This window comes from Conger conger, chromosome 4 (genome assembly GCF_963514075.1).
Source record: "Conger conger chromosome 4, fConCon1.1, whole genome shotgun sequence".
Lineage (NCBI taxonomy): Eukaryota > Metazoa > Chordata > Actinopteri > Anguilliformes > Congridae > Conger > Conger conger.
In genome coordinates this window covers 12533774-12559150 of record NC_083763.1, presented here as the reverse complement: position 1 = coordinate 12559150, position 25377 = coordinate 12533774, and the positions used below count along the sequence as shown (strand labels likewise).

At 44.5% G+C, this 25377-nt stretch overlaps 1 protein-coding gene across 1 annotated transcript; it reads right to left on the bottom strand.

Annotated features, from left to right (window-relative positions):
* Positions 1-8139: 8139 nt before the first annotated feature.
* Positions 8140-20461, bottom strand: LOC133126165 (guanine nucleotide-binding protein G(q) subunit alpha-like). The gene is made up of 8 exons (XM_061238076.1): positions 20315-20461; positions 18540-18659; positions 15925-15950; positions 14323-14451; positions 12460-12589; positions 11309-11462; positions 9451-9455; positions 8140-8325 (listed from the first exon to the last, which is right to left on the bottom strand). Exons 1-8 carry the CDS (start codon positions 20459-20461, stop codon positions 8140-8142), a joined length of 897 nt encoding a protein of 298 aa, XP_061094060.1.
* Between the last annotated feature and the right edge of the window lie 4916 nt (positions 20462-25377).

The following is a 25377-nucleotide window of genomic DNA, read 5'->3' as shown; positions in this document are numbered from 1 at the left end:
CCCCTTCCCTCCCCATACATGTACTAAAGGGAACATTCTGTCAGGACAAGGACAGGACTTTGTGCTTAATGGCCTGACCGCGTGGCGATAATTTCCACACGAACGCCCGTCAGAGTGAAGCAGTGGGGGGCTCAGGATTGCGGTTCCTCTTCATTTTAATTGGGAACATTTTGTGTGCGGTGTTTCTCACATTAATAACCCCCCCTGAGCTCAGAGCACCTCTGCAAAAATCTAATTAATGTACTCTGACCCACGTGGCACGCAAGGGCACAAAACACCACAACAAAAACTGAATCACAGGAAGGCTAGAATATATATATTTTTAAAACCGATTTTGTGAATGTAGCTTATTTGGAAGTTATAAAACTTTTAAAAGGTCAGGGGTATGAGGCCTGTACTACGTTTTCTGGCTGTTACTGCAGTGGACGTTTGCTCTGGGAGATTCAGCAGCAGGGTTGCCAGAGTGGGGGAAATAACTCTAAACATAGGGATCTATAAAAACTCATAAAATACTTTTTACAGTAAACATTTACGGGAGTCGGTGACAGATAACAGGGACATTTTAAAAAGAAGGCATGAGGGATACATTGAGAAAATTGTAGATTGTCTCACGACTCGCGGGTGTTTACGACCCAAATGAAGATGAGAGTTTTGAGGAGTTTGGGGGAAATAATTTGGGCATCTGGCAACACTGTTCATCAGCCTCTACTGCCGCTCGGTTCTGGCTATTAGCGGAATAGCAGATGTGCGGTATTCGGCGGGGTGCTGATAGTTTTCCGCAACGCTCCGCAGGAAGGTTTCTCTCTTATTGTTCGGCTATCCATGTATAAAGACTCAGCTGTCAGCGCAAATTCAACCGCTGTGTTGGGAAAACACAAAAGGCTGACAACCCTGCCGTCAACCTGATCAATCTGATTCACCGTGGCCCGGCTTTGATTGAACACAAACTCACGTAATCCCAATGTGCCACGTGTGAAGTCGTTATGTCATTTCTAACTGCAGTAAAATGCTTATTTTAACTGCAGAATATATGTTTTTCAAAATCAAATCTGAAATGCCTTCATAACTAGTAAGAGTAGTAGGCATTTATGCTGGAAAAAAACAAAACAAAAAAAAAAACAGCTCAAGCTAGGTTTTGAAACAGCTGGTAGCTGGTTGATCAGTTCAGCCCAGCTCCAGCTAGACATGGTTTTGCTGGTTGACCAGTTAAGACCAGCTCAGATTTTCACATGGTTGGATCAGCTTAAGCAATGTTTTGAAACAGCTGGTAGCTGGTTGACCATCTTATTACCAGCTCATGACCGGCTGAATTTTCGAGCTGGTCAAGTTGACATATCAGCAGGGTGTTCAATATTCCTGATTGCTTGCGTTGACACAAACGAAGAGAAGGTTTGAGGATGATATGGGTTCATAATCGCAACAATTAAAGGGTTTGTATTGTAACACATCCATTACATCCAGATATTATGTTCATAAATCCACAGAGCTCATTGTGCCCCCTTCAGTGTAAGAGCAATTGAGAGCAGTGACTGAAAATAAACTTAAAGGGAATGTGACGCACATTCAGACGTGTGTTTGTATCTCAAAGCGGTTGTCGCCAGCGTCTCCGCTCTTGAAGGCCGTAATGGGAACGGGGAGGCTGGCTTTGGTTCCGCGTTATCAGTCGGCGCAGTCCCCAGCACAGCGGCAGACTGGCAGCTTCGCGCCAGCCCCTCGCCGTTAGCTGGGGCATTCTTTTTGTAATCGCACATCGTCAGACAGTGCTGTGTAGATGAAGAACGCATACGAAGATGACCGCATTCAGTCAACGTTGAATAGATTTTTTTCAGTGTTGTGATATTGCCTTCACAGTTTTATTGAAATTATGTTTTTCCTATGGCTTGATTCTGTGAGGAGTTGATGTTCCGGGCAGCGTTCGGTCGTAAATTGAACACTGCCACGGACGGGAGCTCGCTGGATTCTTGAGATTTAGACTTTAAATTAATGTAGCCTACACGACATGAATGTGTCAACGTGTGGCGGCTCAAGAGACAACAATCTCCTTTATGAGTTTTTGGCTGCGCTGTGCATCCCCCACCTGAAAATCCCTCGAATTAATCAATCCCCGTCGCGCTCACCCGTGGACGCGCCGGCGAATCAATCACGTTAAATGTCAAACAGCATCAGGCCGCCATGACAATGTAGAAATGGAATTCACGCAGAGTACAAAAAAAAAAAAAACCATGATGCCTCGAAGTGCTGCTTTATGTGGGTTTATAAGACGGATACAAAGAAAGGGAGATATTCTGGGTTGAATCAATAAGCAAGATGGCCACGTTCCTATATTTACACCTGTGTATCGGTTTGAATTTATAGTTTATAGCAGCTTCAAAGGCCAGCCCGGGCTGTCTCCTGCGGCGAATAGCGGCTACACCCTCCAGCAAGGTAGGCACGTGAATGTTAACTACGTTTTCAAACAAGCGGATCAATATTTTGACTGAAGTTCGCGATGCAGTGACCTTCACGGCGCCCTTCTTCGAGCCGCAGACGGTGTTTTGCCATTGCATGGGGAAAGCCATGATACGCTGATCTCTGCTTCATAGTCACGGGTACACCACCGGAGAAAAGTACCCTTCAAACCCCCCCCCCCCCAGAATTTTCTGGTGTGGTGGGGCCCAACATCCCTGGTCGTGCCCCTTTAGACACAGCTTCGGGAAATGTAAAAGGAATATCAAGAAGGCTATTGCTACACTTAAGTACATGAAACTATGTACCACACTGATAACTGCTTTGGAGTGGTCCTTAGTAGAACAGTCACTTTTTAAATGAAGACTTTGCACCCCAAGGGTATATTACATTGAGAATGTAATAGGAAGAGTAAACTCACATCCTGTGTGAGTGCAGTCAGACAGGAAGCAAAGGGAAGGCATTACCTTTGTGGCAGCATGTGCTATTAAAAATGTCCATTAACCAGCATACATTTTAATTGTACCAATTTAGAGAGAAGGCACATGAACTCATCACATATCCTTCCTTGAGATCAAGTAAGTCATGCGAGTAATCCTTGCACTCTAATACCTCATTCTGCCAGACGGGCATCAGGCACTTACCCCATCACCTCGAGGCAACCATCCATCCATTATTAAACGTATGATTGTGGATGGCCACGCTGCATCGGTGCAAAAGCACTACAGGAGTTTCGCTTTTCTTTAATCAACGATACAGAAAGGTGGACAGGATAGTTAGGGGAGTGGAATGGCGGATGCTGCTAATTAGTTTTTCTCCGTTTGACACGGTGGTGGAGCCACTGCCGTAAGGCTGTCTGTCCCCTGATGAGGAGTCACACTGAGCCAGGCACACGCGCACACACACACACACACACACACAAACACACACTCTCTCTCTGTCTCACTCTCATACACACACCCACACATAAACACACATCCACACACACACACACACACAGTCTCACTCACACACACAAACACACACACCCACACATAAACACACACACACACACACACACACACACACACAGACAAACTCTCTCACAAACACTCACACACACACTCTCACTCACACATACACACACCCAATCACTCTCCCTCTCTCACACACACACACATAAACACATAAACACTCGCACATAAACACTCACTCACTCACACATACACATACACCATCTCGCTCTAGCTTGCATCCATTACTGCCATTTACATTCAGTACAAAGCCATATGCCAATGCTGCAAAAAAAAGTGCCCAGTAACAGGCATGAGTGTCCACACGTAATGGAGCCAGTTTGTACTGCAAGAATTTACCCAGAACCCTCCTGTCAAATTCTGCTGCTCCATTCAAGCTACAAACGGCAATGTACAAAACCAATTAAGATGCAAACGATAATTTTCCCCAATTCGGCACAAATCTGTTGTTCCATCACGTCTGAGGTAAGATGGAAATGGGTAGTTGGCTCACATTCATACAGAATGCACTGCTTGTAAATCTAAAAAGTATACAAGACACACAAATCATGAAACATGTCACCTTTTTAAAATATAACCTTAGAACACAATTAGAATACAATTTTCCGATATCAATATCAAAACATCATCATTTACATAACTCTCCTATCCACTTCCTGAATGTAAAACACCTCCTCATGTGGGTAAATGCAAAGTCAGGCTTGAAATCCAATGTTTGTTTGTACAAAAAAGAATATTAAAGGAAACATTTATCCAAGTATTTCTCTTAAATACATCAAGCCACATGACATAATACAATCTGTCCTTTAAACAAACATGCAATCTTTGAACTCTGATTTGCATTTCTTCACATTCAGATTGTGTGGTTACAATGGAACCTCTAAGAATGGAGCTAATGGAGCTAATTAATGTCTTAAACCTTTATATAACCCTAGTTTCCTCTTCAGCAAAAAGTGAATGCATATAGTCCCAATGAAGTATTGACTAAATATGTTTACTATAAAACTTTAACTGTAGCTCTTAGTGACAAGGGTAAAACATATGCAGACCTAATGAATGGTTTTCTCCAAAAAATCCATCCCTTATCTATCTTACTCTAAAGTTCACTCTGGCAAATGTCCACTCTTTTGACAAACCAGGCAGGCTTCACTAATGCAGTTCTTATTAATCCCATTTGCATTCATTAAGGGAAAAAAGTGGGAGGCGTGTTTTTTCTCCCCTCTCTTTATTGGTCTGGTGTGGTCGGTGTCCACTGAAGGTCAGAGAACAGACTCTAAAGATCAAAGAAGTTTGGTTTGGGGGGGGGGGGGGGGGGGGGGGTGTGTGGAGATCTGTGAATGACTCCGTAGTGCACATAGCAGTTGTTTGGAATCAAGCGGAGTTCAGCGTTCGCTTTTGAATTTGGCTGCGCGCTGTGTTTGGCATGCAGTGCAGGGGGGGGCAGAACTCAAACACCATTGCCGCCAAGTTTGTTCCTGTCAACAGTTGCCCAGTGACCCACAGCTGTGGGAAAGACCCGCTGGGCAATACCATCAACCCACCCAGACCTGGAACAGTGGGTGAAGTTACAGTCAGGGCAAGTAACAATTTGATATTTAGCTGGTGCTTTTATCCAAAGTGATTTGCAGTTGATTCGATTAAGCAGTGGACAATCCTCCTTGGAGCAATACAGGGTTAAGGGCCTTGCTCAAGAGCCCAACAGCTGTGTGGATCTTACAGTACTGTGCAGAAGTCTTAGGCACACTAGACTTTATTATATATTTGTTTATTTTTTTGTGTGTGTTAGTATAAAAGAACACATTTGAGATTTCCAAATATTAATTTTCCAAAAGATTTAATTTTACAGAGACATTTTTGATGTTTTTAATTTAAAAAAGTAACATATTACTGGAAGCAATTTATTATTTTTACGTAAAAACTTGATCAAGGCTGTCTGAGATCAGAAGCCAGGAGCCGCCAAAAGTCTGCAGAAGAACTGTGGCAAGTTCTCCAACATGCTTGGAACAACCTCCCTGCTGATTGTCCTAGTCAACGCTGTCCTGCAGTTCTATATCTCAGAGAAGTGATGCAGTTTTAACACCAAAGGGTGGTCACAAAATATTGATTTGATTCAGTTTTTAACTATTCCGCCAAATTAATAAAATGTAATGTAAAATGTATAGTACGTTATGTATAGGACCTTTCCTTGAATTATTTTTGAAAGAATCTTATCCGTACAGAATGTTATACAGGACTTTTGCACAGTACCGGGGTTTGAATCACCAGTCTTCTGGCTCCCAGTCATGTACCTTAGCTACTAGGCTACAGGCTGGCCCACACAGTAAGTTTACAAGTTTACTACGGTACTGACGACGGTGCCACCACTAGGTACCAGCTCGTCAGTGCAGGTACGGGAGAGATCTACGCGGTCGTTCTGAATGTGATGGTTGTTTCAGTCACGGTAGTCCACGACATGCCGTCATTTCAGCTTCCGGGGCTTCAGTTCTCCGTCCTCGTCTTCGGTCGCCCATGGCAACATGGCGCTATGCCGTTCATTTCAGCTCAGCCCTCCTCAGTCACTTAAATCGCGTCCTTAACTGGATTGCAGGAATTTAATTAGATCTTTTAATAGTTTTCCGCCATCAACAACTCCGCTGGAGATTGGCAGAGGGCTTAATTAGCAGCTTGGCTTGGAAGATGTAAATACCACCCTCGTTTAAACATCCTGATGATGGGGGATTTTGATTTCTTGATCCACTGATGCTCGTCCCTGGGCTGTGAATACAGACAGCACTGTACTGTACATTCACTCTAACGCATGTGTGATAAGACTGAACTTATCAGAACCCCTCCATCCTCCAACAGAGAGGCATAGACTGGCCTGGGGCCAACAGCTGTGTGGATCTTGGCTTGAACCACACCGGCGACTGAACCACACAACCTTGCGGGTCCCAGTCATGTACCTTAACCACTAGGCTACATGCTGCCTGATCTGCCCAATGCTACAGATCTCCATCTCAATAGCTGCTGTTCTTTTTTAGTTTGTTTTGTTTTAAAGAGGCTAATCATTTTCCACCATGCTGACATTAACAGTACTGGGAAACAAAACTGGAAAAAATTGATCTACTGGGTGTCGAGAAGGTCACCTGAGACTGGGTATCCAGTGGCCAAGACGGTGTTTTTGAGAACAGCAACACAGTACTGTGGAGCTTCTAAAGATAGAATATCTGCTGTCCTTTTGTGTTTGTCTGGTTCAAAGAGGCGATGAGTTTTTCCATCGCACTAACTCGGACAGCAGCGTAAAAATGTGTCTGAAAAGAATTGATCTACTGGGTGTAGAGAAGGTCACCCAGGGCTGGTATCCGGTGGCCAAAACGGTGTTTTTGAGAACAGCAATGCAGTACTGTGGAGCTTCTAAAGGTAGAACAGCTGCTGTCCTATTGTGTTTGTCTGGTTCAAAGAGACGATTCGCTTCCCATCGCGCATCCCAACTCGGACAGCAGCGTAAAAACGCGACTGTAAAGAATTGATCTACTGGGTGCGGAGAAGGTCAAGTGGCCAAAGAGGGTTTTTGAGAAGAGCGTCGCAGGACGGTAGAGGCCTCCTGAGGAGGTGTATCCCGACTGAGGAGAGGTGTGAGTCACCGACTCCTGAGAGGTGCGGACTGGGTACATGGGACTCCAGGGGCTCATTCTACGCTAAAGGCCTTCATAGCCTCTAGTTGAAGATGTTGCGCCTAACATCCTTCTTTGTTCCTTTTTCCTGGGCCACCTGCCCACCCCCCCCCCCCCCCCCTTCCTGAGCTCATGGACCACTCCAACCGGACCCCCGCTCTGAGGTTGTGGCTTCTCCTGGTTCATGCCCAAACCTCGACACATTCTGGAGCTACAGATTCATCCCCCTCCCTTCTGAACTCCAGACTATAGCCATCCATGTGGACTTTCTAGATCACATGCTAGTTTAATACATAAACTGTTACCATTTCAATCTATAGGCCAGAGGAGGATTGGCATCCCCCTATAGCCTGGTTCCTCTCGAGATTTCTTCCCATCGGGGAGTTTTTTCTCGCCACTGTTTGAAGGGTTTCGTCCCACTGAGTGGTTTACCTCATTTGCTATTTGAGGGCTCAGGGCTGGTATTTCCATTTTTTCTCTTCCCTTCTGTTACTCTGTAAAGCGTCTTTGGGACAGTCTGCTGTGGAAACCGCTAAACAAATAAAACGGAACTGAATTGTATTGAATTAGTTGAAGATAAAGAGAGACTGGAGATGTAGGGAATCTCAGCACCTGGCCCACTCTGCATCCATTAGAACATTAGGAACAGCAGTATAGGCGAACAAAACTTAGTCGCCGAGAGGCTAAGGTGGGGAAACGTACACCTGCCGGACGCGCTGGCTGTCAATGACTCACTGCTGCGACGTACTGCATTTTGTTGATTTATTGGACTTAAAACAAACATTGAAAACGGCATCACAGAACAGCGACTCGAGTACAGCTGTGTTAAAAGCGGTCAGCAAAAAGTAAGACTTCCCCCTGGCTCACCCCCTCTCCATGCATTCATGCTTTTACAAATCCCGCCAGGTGAATAGCTGAAATCCCCTACTACTGCTGACGTAACCACCAAACCCACGTGACCCAAATCCCCGTATGTGACCAACAATAAATAACGGACAATAACACAAATAACAAACTATACCTGGCACCTACAAGCAGGAACAGGGCTCCAGTGGTTTTTGGAGGGCAGTTGCCCTCACGTGCCTGAAGACCTGGCGGATGTTTTCCGTGTCCGTGGCACAGGTGTAGTGGCAGAACAGTGGGCGTCTGAGCTCCTTGGCCTTGTCTAGATACTTCTGTTTGATGAACTGCTGGGCCTCCTCAGCGTCACACTTCTTCTTTGTGCGCTGGATGCGAACTGTGCTCTCAGTGCTGAGGAGCTTATCTCCATGTTTGATTTTACATGTTCTGAAATACTGGATTCTGTTGCTCCTTTTAGGCTTAGACGCACCAAAGCACTTTCAGAGCCGTGGCTTAATGATTCCACTCGTTCTCTCAGGCGCGCTTGCAGGCGCGCTGAGAGAAAGTGGAAAAAGGATAAACTCCATGTCTCTCTAGAAATCCTGCGTAGTTGCCTATCAGACTACCAGAGAGCTGTTAAAACTGCCAAAACAGAGTATATATCTACCTTAGTCTCCAAAAACACCCACAAGCCTCGGGTTCTTTTTAATGTTTTTAATTCCCTTATTAACCCCCGTGATGTATCCCCCATCATATCTTCACCCACACTCTGTGAAAATTTTCTTAAATTTTTCATTGAGAAGGTCTCTACTCTTAGGCTAGCCCACACGAGTGTTAACACATTGAGTGTTACCATTGACCCTGCTCCATCTCTGTGCTCTGCCATTTTTGACCAGTTTGAGCCTATATCCCTCCCTTCGCTCTCAGATATAATTAAGCATCTGCGGCCTACATATTGCCCCTCAGACAGCATCCCCTCTCGTCTTCTCAAAGAAGTTTTTGATTCAGTTGGTGCTAGCGTATTATTGCTAATCAATACCTGTCTCAGTTCAGGATGTGTCCCAGCTGCATTCAAACATGCTGTAGTGCAACCACTGCTCAAAAAGAAAAATCTTGACCCCTCGGTTCTCTCTAACTTTAGGCCTATCTCCAAGTTACCTTTTTTGTCTAAAGTATTGGAAAGTATTGGAAGCCTATATATAGGCTTAGACCAGTCCTCTCTCTGCCGTCTGCAGCTAGTGCAGAACGCTGCTGCCCGCCTTCTGACTGGCAAAAAAAAACGGGAGCATATTACACCAGCACTGTCATCCCTACATTGGCTTCCTGTCCGTTACAGGATAAATTTTAAAATTTTATTATTTGTTTTTAAGGCAATGAATGGTCTAGCACCTACATACTTGTCTGAACTCCTCAATATATATACCCCAGCTAGATCACTTAGATCATGCAATCAGCAACTTTTGGATGTCCCTATGTCGAGGAGAGCTAGGAGGGGTGACCGGGCCTTTGAGGTAGCTGGCCCCAAGTTGTGGAACAGCCTACCGCCACATATTAAATCTGCCCAAAACATAGATATTTTTAAATCCCTGTTAAAAACCCACCTTTTTAGTGAGGCCTTTATGTCAGACATAAATGGGGAATCCAGATGATGTACTTGTATTTCATTTTATTTCATTTCATTTCATTTCATTTCATTTCATTTCATTTCATTTTATTTCATTTTATTTCATTTTATTTCATTTTATTTCATTTTATCTTTAATTTTATTGCCTGGTTTTGTACAGCACTTTGGTCAACCATGGTTGTTTTAAATGTGCTTTATAAATAAAGTTTATTATTATTATTATTATTCCCTGAGAGAGAAAGAGAGAGAGAGAAAGAGGGGGAGAGACGGGGAAAGAGAGAGGAGAGAAAAAAAGAGCGGGAAAGGGAGAGAGAGGGAGAGAGAAAGAGCGAGAGAAAGAGAGAGGGAGAGAGCGAGAGAAAGAGAGAAAGAGAGACCATCAGGAGAGGGGGGGGGGCATGCTGGGTGGTGCTACAATGAGCTGTCCGTCACCCAGGTTAGAACTTGTGTCAAAACATTGTGCCGTCAAAAGCAGAACAAAAACTCACAGCTAATCAAATTACTGACTGCAGACACCATCGACTGGTTCACTCAGGAATCAACCCAACAAACTTCTCCTTATATGTCCCTAAACTGTTGTGAGATCCCTCCAGTGGGTGAATCGTTGGCACTACGGCAGTCCCTCAATTTAATTTGTTGGTTCCAAAATGTGGAGAGCAGAAATTATCAAAAGAAAGAAAGCAGGGAGCCCAGAAGACTACTTACAGAGGTGAAGGTAGGGAGGGAGGAATGCAGGAGAGAAAAAGCAACAGAAGCGATGAAGAAAACTGTGTATTAGCCACCTCATTACCATAGTCCCCGTGTGACTTGCCCATGACTCCCTCAGGCAAATACGATGAATAAGCATTACACAGATACCACAGCCTCACTTTGGTGTACTGCAGCACGCCATTACTTGAAACAGAGCACGAGTACTTATCCATGGGAATGTACACAGCACGAGTGCACAATGGGAGCGCTCTATTGAATCACCAGACTATTTATGGCGCTGCGTTCATTCAGACTGCAACAGGTGTGCTGTGGAAGTGGGCTGCGAATTCTGGCCTCCGACAGCGCCGCCAAGATGGTGAAAGCAACTTATCTTTCCCCCAGAGAGGCCGTCTGCCAATGGCTGGGCATATATGGTTGCCATGGGTAACAGGGGGTTGACAGACCGAGCGCAGCTGGCGTGAAGGAGAGGCTCATGGGAGTTTTAGACCCCCACACGCAGCAGAGCAGTCAGGCCAGCCTGCAGAAGGACACCCAGGCGTTTGGGGCAGATGGTGACTCGGGCGTAGTTTTGCCTCGTGTACCTCGTGTTAGGGAACTGCACTCGCTACACAAAGGCTGTGGGTTCGGTTGAGCTGGGGGGTTGTAGGTCCAAATATACAAATATATATATATATATATATATATATATACATACATATATATATATATATATATATATATATATATATATATATATATAAAATTAATCAGCCCAAAGTTGTTCTTTATAAGAGCAAATCTGCTAAATCCCCAAATGTAGCGTGAGAGTTCTGCCCCCCCCCCCCCCCCCCCTCCCCGAAAATCCTGCTTTTACACCCTATATTTAATTGATGCCTATTGTTTTTTGGTTAGAACAGCTCTTCATGTGTGTTTTGCCATTTATGGATCTGATGCTTTTAACTTGTTGAAAAACCTGTGCACTTGTAAATCGCTTCGGATTAAAAGCATCTGCCAAATGATTAAAGCGTAAGGTGCTCTGGTACCTTTGAATTCGGGAAAGTAGGTCTGCAGGTCCGAGGTCTTGGTCTTGTCGCTCAGGATGTCCGTCTTGTTGAGGAAGAGGACGATGGCCGTGTTTTCGAACCACTGGGAGTGGATGGTGGTGGAGAAGAGGGCCAGGCTCTCCGCCAGGCGGTTCTGGGGTGCGGGACGGAGAGAGGTGGGAACGGCAGAGGTTAATGAGGAGGAAGGAGGGAAAGACGAACGACGGAGAGAGATAAACGGCTTAGCGGGCCCTGATAAGGAGAGGGAGAAAGACAGAGCTCGATACCCTCAGGAGAGAGGAGAGAGGCGGGAGGGGACACAACGCTGGGGCAGCATCGACAGAGGTAAACATGGAAGCCATGGAAACCGAAGCGAAATATAAACACGGCTAAAATTATTACATTAACCCATTGTCTGGCACACTAAGAAGTCAAATGAGAAAAATAATGTATCTTCCTTGTTCCTTCCTATTACTCTGGTCAATGAATGCAACAAATCGTTATTTTTCTTCTTCTTCTTCTTATTATTATTATAAAATATACATGCAAGCTGAATTGTTACTTAATGGTAAAAGTAAATTTTTTCTGGGTAGTAACAGATTTATACAGGTATGTACTCTGTTATGCTACAGATAAGTTTTGGAGGGGCTTGTACTTTCCAGATTATTTTACTTCTGGTTGGTGTACTCTTCTGTCCGAGGTCAGCAGACCAGTCACTTTGTTAAATGCCTGTGCTGTAGTGTAAGATGATGTAGTGTGCTAAATGCCTGTGCTGTAATGTAAGATGATGTAGTGTGCTAAAAGCCTGTGCTGTAATGTAAGATGATGTAGTGTGCTAAATGCCTGTGCTGTAATGTAAGATGATGTAGTGTGCTAAATGCCTGTGCTGTAATGTAAGATGTAGTGTGCTAAATGCCTGTGCTGTAATGTAAGATGATGTAGTGTGCTAAATGCCTGTGCTGTAATGTAAGATGTAGTGTGCTAAATGCCTGTGCTGTAATGCAAGATGAAGTAGTGTGCTAAATGCCTGTGCTGTAATGTAAGATGATGTAGTGTGCTAAATACCTGTGCTGTAATGTAAGATGATGTAGTGTGCTAAATGCCTGTGCTGTAATGTAAGATGATGTAGTGTAATGGGGGCTGATCCTCACCTCGGTCTCCTGCTCCTCCAGCACCTGTTCGTACTCGCTGAGGGACGCCAGGAAGATGAGCGCCGTCATGTTCTCAAAGCAGTGGATCCACTTGCGCCTCTCCGATTTCTGGCCCCCGACGTCCACTATCCTGCTCAACGTAAAAGAAGGGGTCTGAAACACAGCAACATCGCCCTCTGGTGGCTGCTACTAGTAAATCCCTTTCAAAAGCAAACAGGGCCCAATTATGTTTTTTGGCACATGAAAAACTTATGACACAACCAAAGATTGGTGCAAAGTAAATGCAATGGCCAGTCATTAGTTATGCATTTGGTTTTGCGTGTTCTCAAAGTCTTATATATATATATATAGCCCATTCTGTACAACTAGCAGTATTTAAAACGCACGCTTCTCATATGTAGCACAAGTAGCTCACCTCCTCTTTGCCACTTGCACTACACCTTTTTCATTGCCGGATATACAAGTTTTATGTGGTATTTTACTACAAAAATATTTTCGTGAATTTGTGCCCGCCCCTGTACAGAACTATACAAACGCTAGCTAAGCAGTCTGGGCCTTTGCGTTAAGAAGACATCATTCCATTAACAGCAGTCTATGCAGGGGAACTTTGATTGACGTGAAATTAAATTAAGAATACAAGGCAAGGCTGCATACTTTTCACAATGGACGGAACTGCAACACAGTGCAGTTTTCCAAGTTCAGCTAAGTGGATATACTTATAGGCCGTATAGCCGGGTTCTGTACAAATAAAATTGAATTGAATTGAATTGAATATGCAGTATGTACTGTATTCTGGGGGGTGGGGTCACATACTAACACACCTTTTGTAGCCATGGTTCTTGTTTCTCACATTCAAACAATCTTATTTGCAAAATCTTGTGTAACAAGTTGCACAAGCTCATGTAAATGAGACCTTTAAGAAAGTCAAAGACACAACATTCCCTAATGTTCCCAACGACACCAATTCTCCTTATGATCCCATTTTGCTGGGCCAGAGCAGGCAGCTCATCCCATAACCTTTTCCCCTAATTCTAGAAATGACCCGAACTGACAGGGGTTCATTAATCATTCCAGAGGCGTTACATATTTGCATGCATAAAACAACGCACTTTCTAGGCCATGCGCATGCATGCTGGCAGCAGTGGCCAGTGGAAAGGCAGTTTCACCATCTGATTCATTGATAGCAGGTACAGCTTCAAAGTTGGGAGAGTCTTGATAGACGCTTGTTATTCTCATACCTGACACCAGGGGGAGCTGCAGGACACTCGCCTCTTTAGCTGAATCATCAGCGTCCCTGCCCCAAACACTTTGGTCTCATTGCATTCATGTATTTTATCCATCCGTGTCTCTTCTGTCCTCTCCTTGGAGGAGCTAGGAGACAGGAGCTAGGCCGCCCCTGAAGGAAACACGAGAGCATCCTTTTGTATCCTAGTATTTTTTCTAAACGTGTGACGCATCATGGGGGTCCACCAATCCACATCTGTAACTGAGGTGGCTTCAAACTGATACTTGAAAGAGCTAGGCCGTTCCATTTGCCTTGTATGTGTTTCCTTGATTCCTCTGTCCTCACATCCTTTCCTGGCTTCCTTTCCAAGCTGGTCTAGCTGGGTATGAGCTAGTCAACCAGCATGGTCAGGCTGGTTATAAAGCTGGTCTAGATAGGTATGAGCTGGTCAACCAGCTAGTATTGATAGTTAATCTGTGCTGGTAGCTACCAGCTGTTTCAAAACATAGCTTGAGCTGGTCAAACCAGGTAAAGCTAGGGGCTTGTCTGAACTGGTCAGCCTGCCACCAGCTTTGAGCTGGGAAGAGCTGGGATGTGCACAACCTCCGGTCTGAGTTGAGTGCTCCTGTGGAGTCTACCTGAGAGAAGTCCTCTGCATTTTGAAAGAGTAGTCGTTGATGCCCGTGGTCGGCATTCGAACCCTCAGCACGTCCTGGGCACTGGGGATGTAGTTGGGTGCAGCTATGCGGTCCAAGTTATCCATATAGCTGGGGAGAGACAACAGTGTTGGCAACAGGCAATAGAACACATTTATTCTTATCCCATGACATTATCTGAAGTCTCATCTCAACACTTATTCGTGCGGTTGTGCAAATGACATTTGAAAACTATGGTAACACATTTTTTAAAATAGAAGAGCAGGCAGAGAGACCATTATAAAAGCTAAATATGGCTACAGTATACTCTCCAAAAACACAGGTAAAAATGGTGACACTTTGCAATAAGGTTCCATGAATTGGCATGAACTAATGTAGTTGTTAACTAACTACTACTGAGGAGATAATCTGTACAGCTCTGTTAATGTATTTGTACATCATTAATTCATGTTAAAGACAACATTAGTTATTAGCAATTCATGCAATCCACACAACATACATTCAGTGACTACGTTATTAGGTAGACCTGTACACCATCTTGTTAATGCAAATATTTAATCAGCCAACCCTGTGGCAGCAACTAAATGCATAAAAGCATGCAGAAGTTGCCAAGAGGTACTTTGACCGTGGAAAGATTGTTGATGCCAGAGAGGGTGTTTTGAGTATCTCAGAAACTGTTCATCTCCTGTGATTATCCCACAAAACACAAACTTCTCTAGAGTTTGCAGAGAATTGTGCGAAAAACCAAAACCATCCAGTGAGCAGAAGTTCTGCGGGCAAAAACACATTGTTAATGAGAGAGGTCAGAGGAGAAGGGCCAGACTGATCGAAGCTGACAGGAAAGTGACAGTAACGCAAATAACCACAACAACCACAACAACAACAAAGGTATGCAGAAGAGCATCTCTGAACACACAACCCATCAAACCTCTAAGTGGATTGGCGGCATCCACAGAAGACCAATAAGTCTAAAAAATAAGTCCAATAAAGTCCCCATTGAGTGTATTAACTTACTACATCCTACTTACAAAAGTACACATCCATTACAAAGCAAACACATCACAAGAATTAAAACACCCTTATCAGACACAAAAGCGGACTTGCAGTTGTGTAACAGATTAATGTAGCCTGGGAAAAGAACTGACAAGTCATTAAAGATCGATTACCTCAGTGTGAGAAAACTAAAGGCAAAAGAAAAATGCATGAACAGATGAAATGCAGATAAAGTTGTGATAAAATTACTTTGTCACGTTAGGTAGTGCCTAGTGCAGGCACTGCAAAGGAACTATCGAAGCGAAACTAGAACATTCCACCTGCCTTCAGTTCGCTTGTCTGAGGACAAACATTTTTGAGGATCTAGTCCCCTCTACTGGCCAAGCTAAATACTGCAGAACATTCAAAATTCAAAAGACAGCCCCCAAAATGAACTAGAGGTTAAGATCAAAACAACGGAATTGAAGCAAGGCTGGAGGAGTGACCATTGGGAACTGACCTCTGACCACTCCTGATGTTACAGAGTTACAGAGTTACAGAGCATGAAAGCACACAGATTCAGGTTGCGTGACAATCCCCATCCATACTCACTACTGCGTGGAGTCCAGCAGCTGGTACTACGGGTGTGGCAGGCCTTGAGTCCGGGGTCGGCCCAGAAGGTTGTTTTATTGGTTTTTTTAAATTTCTTAACAATTTTAAATTTTTCCTTTTTTTAAAACACACTCAATAACACAAACAAAAAATTTTTTAAACACACACTTAAACCATAAGGAACAGAGACATAAAAATAAATGAATAACAAATTTTCTAAAGAGTGATTCAAAAAATGTTCACAAAAACACAGAATATCCAATGTAATTCATGTAATTCAAAGAAAACAAAAGTGAGTTAAAAGACAAAGCAATGAGGAAAAAAAGAAAGTCCATTTCGCTCAGGTTTGCTGTCCCGAGAGGCTTCTGTGTCCCTTAGGGGGGGGTGGACTATATGATGAATTCTTTCCAGTGGTCCACCCCCCACTTCTCTCTCGCCAGGTTCTTATTAGTGCGGATGTCCACCAGAATGCCGTCCTGGAGGAGGTTTTGGATCCTCCTCCGGAGAGTGATCAGGTCTACAGATGTTTTCTGGTAGACCTTGATGTTCCTCGTCTCCCACAGGACCTGCTTCACTGTGTTGATGATCCTCCACTGACGCTGGAGCACGGTGGTCTTGCATCCCCCCGGCGGACCGTAGAGGATGCCCTCAGCCATCAGGGAGGACCTCGGCAGGAACCTGCTTAGGGAGACAGAGGAACAAACAAGGCCCCAGACCCGCCTGGCCACGGAGCACTCCCAGAACAGGTGGTGGATGTGTTCCGAGTCAGTGCATCCGTGGGGGCAGCGTTCAGTCAGGGCTAAGTGCCGGCGATACATAAATGTTCTAGTGGGGAGACACCTATGGGCTGTCATCCAGGCAATGTCTTTTTGTTTGTTTGTGAGACACTTATGTGTCACATTTGCCCAGATGACTTGCGGGTCCAGGTCTGGCCCCCCCCTCGGGAGCGTTACTATTTGGCCAGATCTTAAATGAGCCATGATCATTTTATAGCTCCACGAGGTTAGGCCAGCCCTGGGCAGACCCGTCCTGTAGGCAAAGTCCTTCAGGGCTCGGTAGACATAGGGGGGGTCCCAGCTGTAGGGTATGGTGAGGTCCAGCACACCCAAGCCCATTGCTCTGAGGAAGGGGGTGGCATAGTACCTGGCAAAGGTACCAGAGGCCTTACCCACCTTCCCTGCATTCTGGACAAGGGTGGCCAGACCCTGCACCATAATGATGTTCACAATGTCTGGGACCCCCCGCCCCCCATTCCGCTCCTCTTTGAGGAGGGTGACGCGTTTAAGTTTTTCCATGGTGCTCCCCCAGACAAAGCGGAAAGCCATCCGGGTGATTAGCTTCCCGGTGGCTTTGTCTGGGGGAAACACCCTCCCCACATAGAGCAGAATGGGTAGGACAATTGCCTTCAGGACAAGGATCTTACCCGCCATGGTCAAGGGCCGTGCACTCCAGCTCCTGATTTTATTTTGGACGTGGCGGAGGGCTCCCTCCCAGCTGGTTCTCCCTCCTCCGTCAGCCTGGAAGGTCACCCCCAGGAGCTTGATGGTCTTCCTACGCACAGGGAAGGAAACGGTCAGCTCCTCACTCCAATGTGGAGACAGAAACAGTTCACTCTTGTCCCTGTTGACCAGGGCGCCAGTGGCCACACAGAAGTCGTCCAACACCTTGGTGGCACAAGCGATAGAACGACTGTCTGTGGCGACGATGGCAATGTCGTCCATGTACGCCATCACCTTTAGCCGTTCCCCCCCCGCTCCAGGGAGTGGATAGCCCACCACTCCTGGATTGGCCCTGATGGCCTGGAGGAACGGTTCCAGGTAGATGACGTACAGGAGAGATGCTAGAGGGCACCCCTGCCTGACGCCAGACCTGACATCGAACGGGGCAGAGGGCTGTCGATTGACAACCACTCTGCCCGTTATGTCTGTCAGACAGATCTTTGTCCAGCGCAGGAGGGGGCCAGGAATGTTCATTTTCTCCAGCACTCTCTCCAAGCACACGTGACTCACCCGGTCAAATGCCTTCTCTTGATCGAGACTGAGAAGGCACAAGGGGGACCTCCGCTCCCCGGAGTGGATGATTAGATCCCTCACGAGGAGCAGGTTGTCATTTATGGACCTCCCCTGCACACTGCAGGTCTGGTCCGGTCCGATCACCGATGTTATCAGGCCTTGGAACCTCCCCATCAGCGCCTTCGCCATGATCTTATAATCGACTGAGAGGAGGTTGATCGGCCGCCAGTTGCGGAGGTCCTTCAGGTCCCCCTTCTTTGGGACAAGAGCTACTGAGCTCTGTCTCAGTGAGGCGCCTAACCGCCCCTCCCTGTACGCAGCCCTGAACACTTCCGCCACGTCCCCCTTCAGGAGATCCCAGTGAGCCTGGTAAAACTCAGCTGGGATTCCGTCAGGGCCCGGAGCTTTATGTGTATTCAGGGAGTGCACGGCCCTGGTGAGCTCCTCAGTGCTCAACTCCGCCTCCATCTGCTCATCTCCCAGGCGTCTGTCCAGGCAGCCCAGGAAGGTGTCCATGAGAGCCCCGTCTGAGGGCCTCTCGCTATAAAGGCCCTCATAGAACTCCCTGGCCACCTCCCTGACCTCCGCCTTTTCAGACACCACCACACCTCTGCTGTTATAGAGAGCGGGGTCGGCCCAGAGGCGCTTGATTGCGTCCACCGAGCCCCGGTCCAGCTGGGTGACCTGCCACGCGTCCACCTGCTGCACGAACTGTGCGTACGTCTGCGGGAGAGAACGTGGATATCTAGGCTGATTCCTTTTTATGCCATGATATGGGATTACTCAATTGATTGAGTAGCTTTCTTCTTAATGATGTTCCACACAGTTTGTTTGTTTTGGTAAGCCAACGGTTTGGTGCGTAGGAACCACAATTCCCACAATTCCACAAGTCATTTCCGCGACGTCCACCCCGCATGACGTCTAGCTCGGTTCAGCCAGTCCCATAATGGCGGGAGAAATAAACTTTCCCGAGAGCAAGACATGTTCTCGTGAATTGATTCGCCGTCTTTCGCGTATGTAATTGGAGTAAAACTACGCAAGTAGCTCTTTACCCAGCTAACACGAACACTTTTACCTTTCCTTTGTTCAAAGGACACACACACACACACACACCCTACTAACTTCCCGTTAGTTTATCTGTTCTGTGTTTGTATGTTTGTTTAATAAATATATTTTATTAAACCCGGTGTCTGTTTTGGCGTCACATAGACATGAGAGCCGAGTTAAAGTCTTTCGAAGAACTTCCAACCTTCACGTTATCGGTATGTTTAATCATTAATATTGGTTATTTGAATTATTAATTAAAATACTACATTCATGGTTAGATATTTCTGATAACCGTAATTTTATGAGACTGATTACTTTTTGCAGTTATGCTGCTACATAACATTAATTGGCGCCCCGGTTTCGTAGAGAGTAAAATCCCTACATCATTTGGCGGCCCGTGGGAGGACCCTACAGGCGTAGGTCTCTTTTCTTCCATTGGCACAGCTGTGGTCCACAAATTGACAAATGCCAATAAAAGACTCCAAAGGCAATAAAAAGCATAGAATCAAGTTTAGATACTAAAAGCTTCTTTATACTTTCGTTGACCATATTGGAATCAGCCACTGTAGATGTAAATACCCTCAAATTAAAGGAGACCGTCTGCACGTTAACCACATATTCATCGTTTCATTTATAATCAATTGCGCTGCAGTACAGAGCCAAAAGAGCAGAATTTGGACTACTGTCGAAATACTTACGGACACATACATACAAATTAACGCCACGTAAAAGGGCAGATACACTTTATTAGGAACATTTTAACTTGATCACATTAATACGAAGGTGTAATAATCTTATCAGCCAATTGCGTGACAGCAATGCAATGCATACAATCATGTAGTTACGGGTCAGGAGTGTCAGTTAATGTTCACATCAACCATCAGCATGGGTAAAAAATGTAATCTAAGTGACTTTGACCGTGGAATGATTGTTGGCGGTTTGAGTATCTCAGAAACTGCTGATCTCCTGGGATTTTCACGCAAACTAGTCTCTAGAGTTGGCAAAGAATGGTGCAAACAAAAAAACCCCACAAAAAAGAGTGAGCAAATGTTCTGCAGACAGAAATGCCTTGTTAATGAGAGATGTCAGAGGAGAATGACCAGACAGTATCGCAAATAACCACACATTACAACAGTGGTAAGCAGAAGACCATCTCTGAACACACAACGCATCATAACTCTAAGTGAATAGGCTACAGCAGTAGAAGTCTAAAACATAAGTCTAATAAATACCTAATAAAGAGCTCTACGTGTGTGCTTGAAACTATCTGATCCAAAATGGCGTCCTGTGCCATTTGACCACACTGAACAAAATGGCCACAATGCTGTCACCTGGTTCTCTTTGATGGCATAAGGGATCTTGAGGGTTGTCATGGCCGTGGTCATGGATTTGACCGCAGTAAAGATGTTCTGGTACACCAGCTTGGCGAAGGCCAGGCGCTGCTCATCGTTGTATCCCTCTCCGTGAATGATCCTCATCTGTTTGATGAACGTGGTCTTCCCACTCTCCCCAGTGCCTGAGCATCAAGGCAGAGGAGATGAAAGAGAGAGAGGTGTCTTGCACCCTATGATCTTATTCCAAGCTAAGGTTTGTTTGTCTGGTATGAACACAGCAAGTAGATTTTTACAGTGGTCAATTTGTAAAAAAGAAGAAGAAAAAGAAATAAATCAAGGGTGCTGGTGAGCACTGTCATATTGCAGAGCACCATCTTAACCCATTAACTCAAAGGGGGTGTAAAGGGGCGGTGGCAGTTGCACAAAAAGGATGGGTCTTTATCACACTCCCAAAAAAAACAAAAACAATTTTAACAGGAGGGATGGTATAACCTTGTAATACTATGGTACGTGTGTAATGTACAAATATCATGTAACAAATACGTTTTTGTTAATGACCATGCAATGCCATGTGGTATTTTACCGTTCTAATTAGTGTGGACGCTTTTTACTTATAATAAGGACGAATGGATAAAATTCACGCATTATTTCAACGTGTGCACATCAAGGTCCCAGGGTGCGTGCTAACCACTTAAAGCAGAGAAGGAAAACTAAACCTCAGACGACCAAAACAACATAAAGTTTTAGTTAACTCAAAAACCTGGACTTTCCCGACCACAAAATAACGAACTGTCAACGGTTGTATCCAAACATAAAAATATAAAACAAAGTATCTATAAACGAAATACAATACGTATACCTATCAGAAACTTTGGCGTTTAAAAATATGCATGGTGTGACCTGCGCACCTGTTGTGAATAGTGATTTTGAGTGTCAAACGTTTCAAAAGAGAAAAACGACCCACTTCCACAGGGTACGACCTGAAAAGCATATCCAAATACAGACATATATCGCAAAGTTTGTTTCATATGCGTCCTTATGAGATTCTGTTTGTGTACGAATAAAATAATGCCCACACAGAAGTTATTTTATTGTGAAAGAACGCCCCGTTTCCTGAGTCAGACATGGAATGCGCCGCAGGTGAGTGTTCCGCATTATTTTGCATATTAAACTGGTTGGCGGTTCATCCCTACATTTCTGTCACATTCAGACACTCCTAAAAAAGTTCCTAAGGACGGGGGGCACAAACAGCCCAGTGTGTCTAGAGGTGCCCCCCAGGAACCCTTTTTTCAGGTTCTCTGAGGAACCTTTTGGAAACACATTTTCAGGGGTTGAATTGTGCCTAGAGGAATCTGTTATGTCTAACAACAACAATAATAATAATAATAATAATAATAATAATAATAATAATAATAATAATAATAACATTGCTAAATGTAACATAAAACAAATATGAGAACATATAAATTAATTTATAGTCCATGACAATTAATTCAATGTTTTAAATACATCCCAGAAATGGAGTCATCCCAGAAATAACACCTTCATTTAAGAAGGTTCTTCAAGCAACCCAAGGATGCTTTGGTTTTGTGAAATTATTTTTTTCCAATTGTACATTTACCTATATGGGTTTTCATTGTCACTATTACCCCAAGAATCAATCACTTTTTGTTTAACACCAACGGTAGCCCAAGCCTTCTCCCTTCCCACTGTTCCAGTGGTTTAAACTTAATAAATTGACATATTAGTGTTGTGTTTAGCTTTTTATGTATTCATTTGTAATCATATCCTGGCCTGTGAAGATTGACAAATGTGTGTGCTTTCTTCTGGAAGATTTTGCATGTGTTACCTCACTTAATGTCCCAATTAAAGAATAATAAAGAAGTATTTAGGGTTTCGTTAACGCACGAACATTTTCTAAGGTAAGAATAGATATGTGACCTATATTATGTGATTATAATATGTGATTATGTTCCTCTATGATTATATGAATATAATAATATACACCCTTTTTTGAGCAGATATGTCTCATGACCCACATTGTTTATTCTATACTGCAACCTTTGTGGATTTTCTTTCATTGAATAATTTTGAAGGTACAGGATGTTATCTTTCATTCTCTCTCACTCTCTTTCTCTCTCTATATCTTCTTTGTCTACAAGTGGAACAGGTTAGGCAGGGCTTTCATGGATTTGTCTCCCTCACTCTCAAGTTCCATATACAGTGGGAGCAATAATTATTTGATTCCTTGCTGATTTTGTAGGTTTGCCCTCTTACAAAGAATGGAACTGTGTAGAATTTTAATCATAGGTACATTTTTAACATTGAGAGACAGAATATCACAAAATAATCCACAATAACAACATCATATTAATTTTATAAATTTATTATCGTATTTTTGCATGAAATAAGTATTTGATCCCCTACCAGTGAACAATAATTCTGGCTCCCACAGACCAGTTAGTTTTCCATTAAGAAGCACTCCTAATCTCAACTCATTACCCAAAACACCTGTGTCAACTTGTTACATCGTTATGTAGCTGTATAAAAGACACGTGTCCACACAATCAATCAGATTCCAACGTTTGCACCATGGCCAAGACAAAGGAGCTGTCTAAGGACATCAGGGACAAAATAGTAGACCTGCACAAGGCTGGGATGGGCTACAAGAAAATAAGCAAGCAGCTTGGTGAGAAGTTAACATCTGTCGGAGGAATTATTAGAAAATGGAAGAAACACAAAGTCACCGCCAATCTCCCTCGGTCTGGGGCTCCACGCAAGATCTCGCCTCGTGGGATATCAATGATCATGAGAAAGGTCAGCGATCAGCCCAGTACTACACAGGAGGAGCTTGTTATTGACCTGAAGGCAGTTGGGACCACAGTCACGAAGAGAACCATCAGTAACACACTACACTGTGAAGGATTAAAATCCTGCTGCGCGCACAAGGTTCCTCTGCTGAAGAAGGCACATGTACAGGCCCATCTGAAGTTTGCCAAAGAACACCTGGATGATCCAGAGGAGGCTTGGGAGAAGGTGATGTGGTCAGAGGAGACCAAAATAGAGCTATTTGGCATCAACTCGACTCGCCGTGTTTGTAGGAAGATAAATGCTGAGTACAACCCCAAGAACACCATCCCCACTGTGAAGCATGGAGGTGGAAACCTTATGCTTTGGGGGTGTTTCTCAGCTAAGGGGACAGGACGACTTCACCGTATCAAGGGGAGGATGAATGGGGCCATGTACCAGGAAATTTTGGGCGACAACCTCCTTCCCTCAGTGAGAACACTGAAAATGGGTCGTGGATGGGTCTGACAATGACCCAGAACATACGGCCAAGGCAACAAAGGAGTGACTCAAAAAGAAGCATATTAAGGTCCTGGAGTGGCCTAGCCAGTCTCCAGATCTAAATCCCATCGAAAATCTGTGGAGGGAGCTGAAGCTTCGAGTTGCCAAGCGACAGCCTCAGAACCTTAAGGATTTGGAGAGGATCTGCAAAGAGGAGTGGACCAAAATCCTTCCCAAGATCTGTGCAAACCTGGTAAAAAACTACAACAAACGTCTGACCTCTGTGCTTACTAACAAAGGTTTCTCCACCAAGTATTAAGTCCTATTGTTCTATGGACCAAATACTTATTTAATGTGAAAATATGATATTAAATTTATAAAATGTATATGATGTTATTGTGGATTATTTTGTGATATTCCGTCTCTCAATGTTAAAATGTACCTATGATAAAAATTCTACACAGTTCCATTCTTTGTAAGTGGGCAAACCTACAAAATCAGCAAGGGATCAAATAATTATTGCTCCCTCTGTATATGAGGGAGAGAGAGAGGAGGAGAGGGGAGAGGGGAGAGGGGAGAGGGGAGAGGGGGGAGAGGGGAGAGGGGAGAGGGGAGAGGGGGGAGAGGGGAGAGGGGGGAGAGGGGAGAGGGGGGAGAGGGGGGAGGGGGGGAGGGGGGAGGGGGGAGGGGGGGACTCTAAAATTTGTCAACATGCAAAACAAATTTGTTGACAAATCCATGAATTCCTTGCCTGAGAATTCCTGTCCCATGTGGAATTAAACCTACAAACATTTTGGAGGATGCTATATAGTAGCAAGAAAATGTAAGTGATCCCTTTAGGATTACCTGCATTTATGTATAAATTTGTCTTAAAATATGGTCTTATCTTCATCTAAGTTACAATAATGAAGAAACGCAATACACTCTTCTTGGTGGAAATTAACCATCTTCATTCTGAAATCCGCCTCACAGCAAGGAGGTCCTGGGTTCGAATCCCTTCGGCCAGGGCCTCTCTGTGCGGAGTTTGCATGTTCTCCCCATGTTCGCGTGGGTTTCCTCCAGGTACTCTGGTTTCCTCCCACAGTCCAAAGACATGCAGGTTAGGCTGATTGGAGAGTCTAAATTGCCCGTAGGTATGAGTGTGTGAGTGAATGGTGTGTGTGCCCTGTGATGGACTGGTGACCTGTCCAGGGTGTATTCCTGCCTGTATGCTGGGATAGGCTTCAGCCTCCCTGCGACCCTGTTCAGGATAAGCGGGTTCAGATAATGGATGGATGGATGGATAAATCATAAAAATAAATCTTGCTTTAAAATTTGCCAAAAGGTCTCTTGTTTAACTCACATTCAGATTCATTGTAACAGACATTTAAACCTTTTGAATATAGCGCTTTTATCCAAAGCACTTTACAATTAATGTCGCTCATACACACACACACACACACACAACTGCACCAAGTAAAACCCGGACCCACCAAGGCTGGAACATGGACTTAAGTAAAAAGAGCTGTGTCACATGTTGTGACAAACCCCGGTGTGGACAGAAGAGCTGGACCCAGGGAGATACAGAAATACTGTATGTTGCCGGTCTTTGTGTATTCACTGCTGAGCTCGCCAACAAACGGGAAAAATAAACAAAAAGTTTTCAGCATTCACCCTCACAGGATCTGGACTAAAAATAATCAACTAAAATAATAAAGGCAGTCGCTCTTTCAGCCGGGTGACTTTTCAGCTATCCATCTCGTCTCGGCTCTTCCTGGTCTCGGCCAACTACT

What these genes read in the sequence shown, in the direction of transcription:
- LOC133126165 (XM_061238076.1), bottom strand. Translation starts at nt 20,461, where the DNA reads ATGAGGATCATTCACGGAGAGGGATACAACGATGAGCAGCGCCTGGCC. An exon ending in CTGCTGGACTCCACGCAGTA is followed by an intron (nt 14,452 to 15,924) that starts GTGAGTATGGAT and finishes GTCTCTCCCCAG; the next exon opens with CTATATGGATAACTTGGACC. An exon ending in TGGAGGAGCAGGAGACCGAG is followed by an intron (nt 11,463 to 12,459) that starts GTGAGGATCAGC and finishes CCCGCACCCCAG; the next exon opens with AACCGCCTGGCGGAGAGCCT.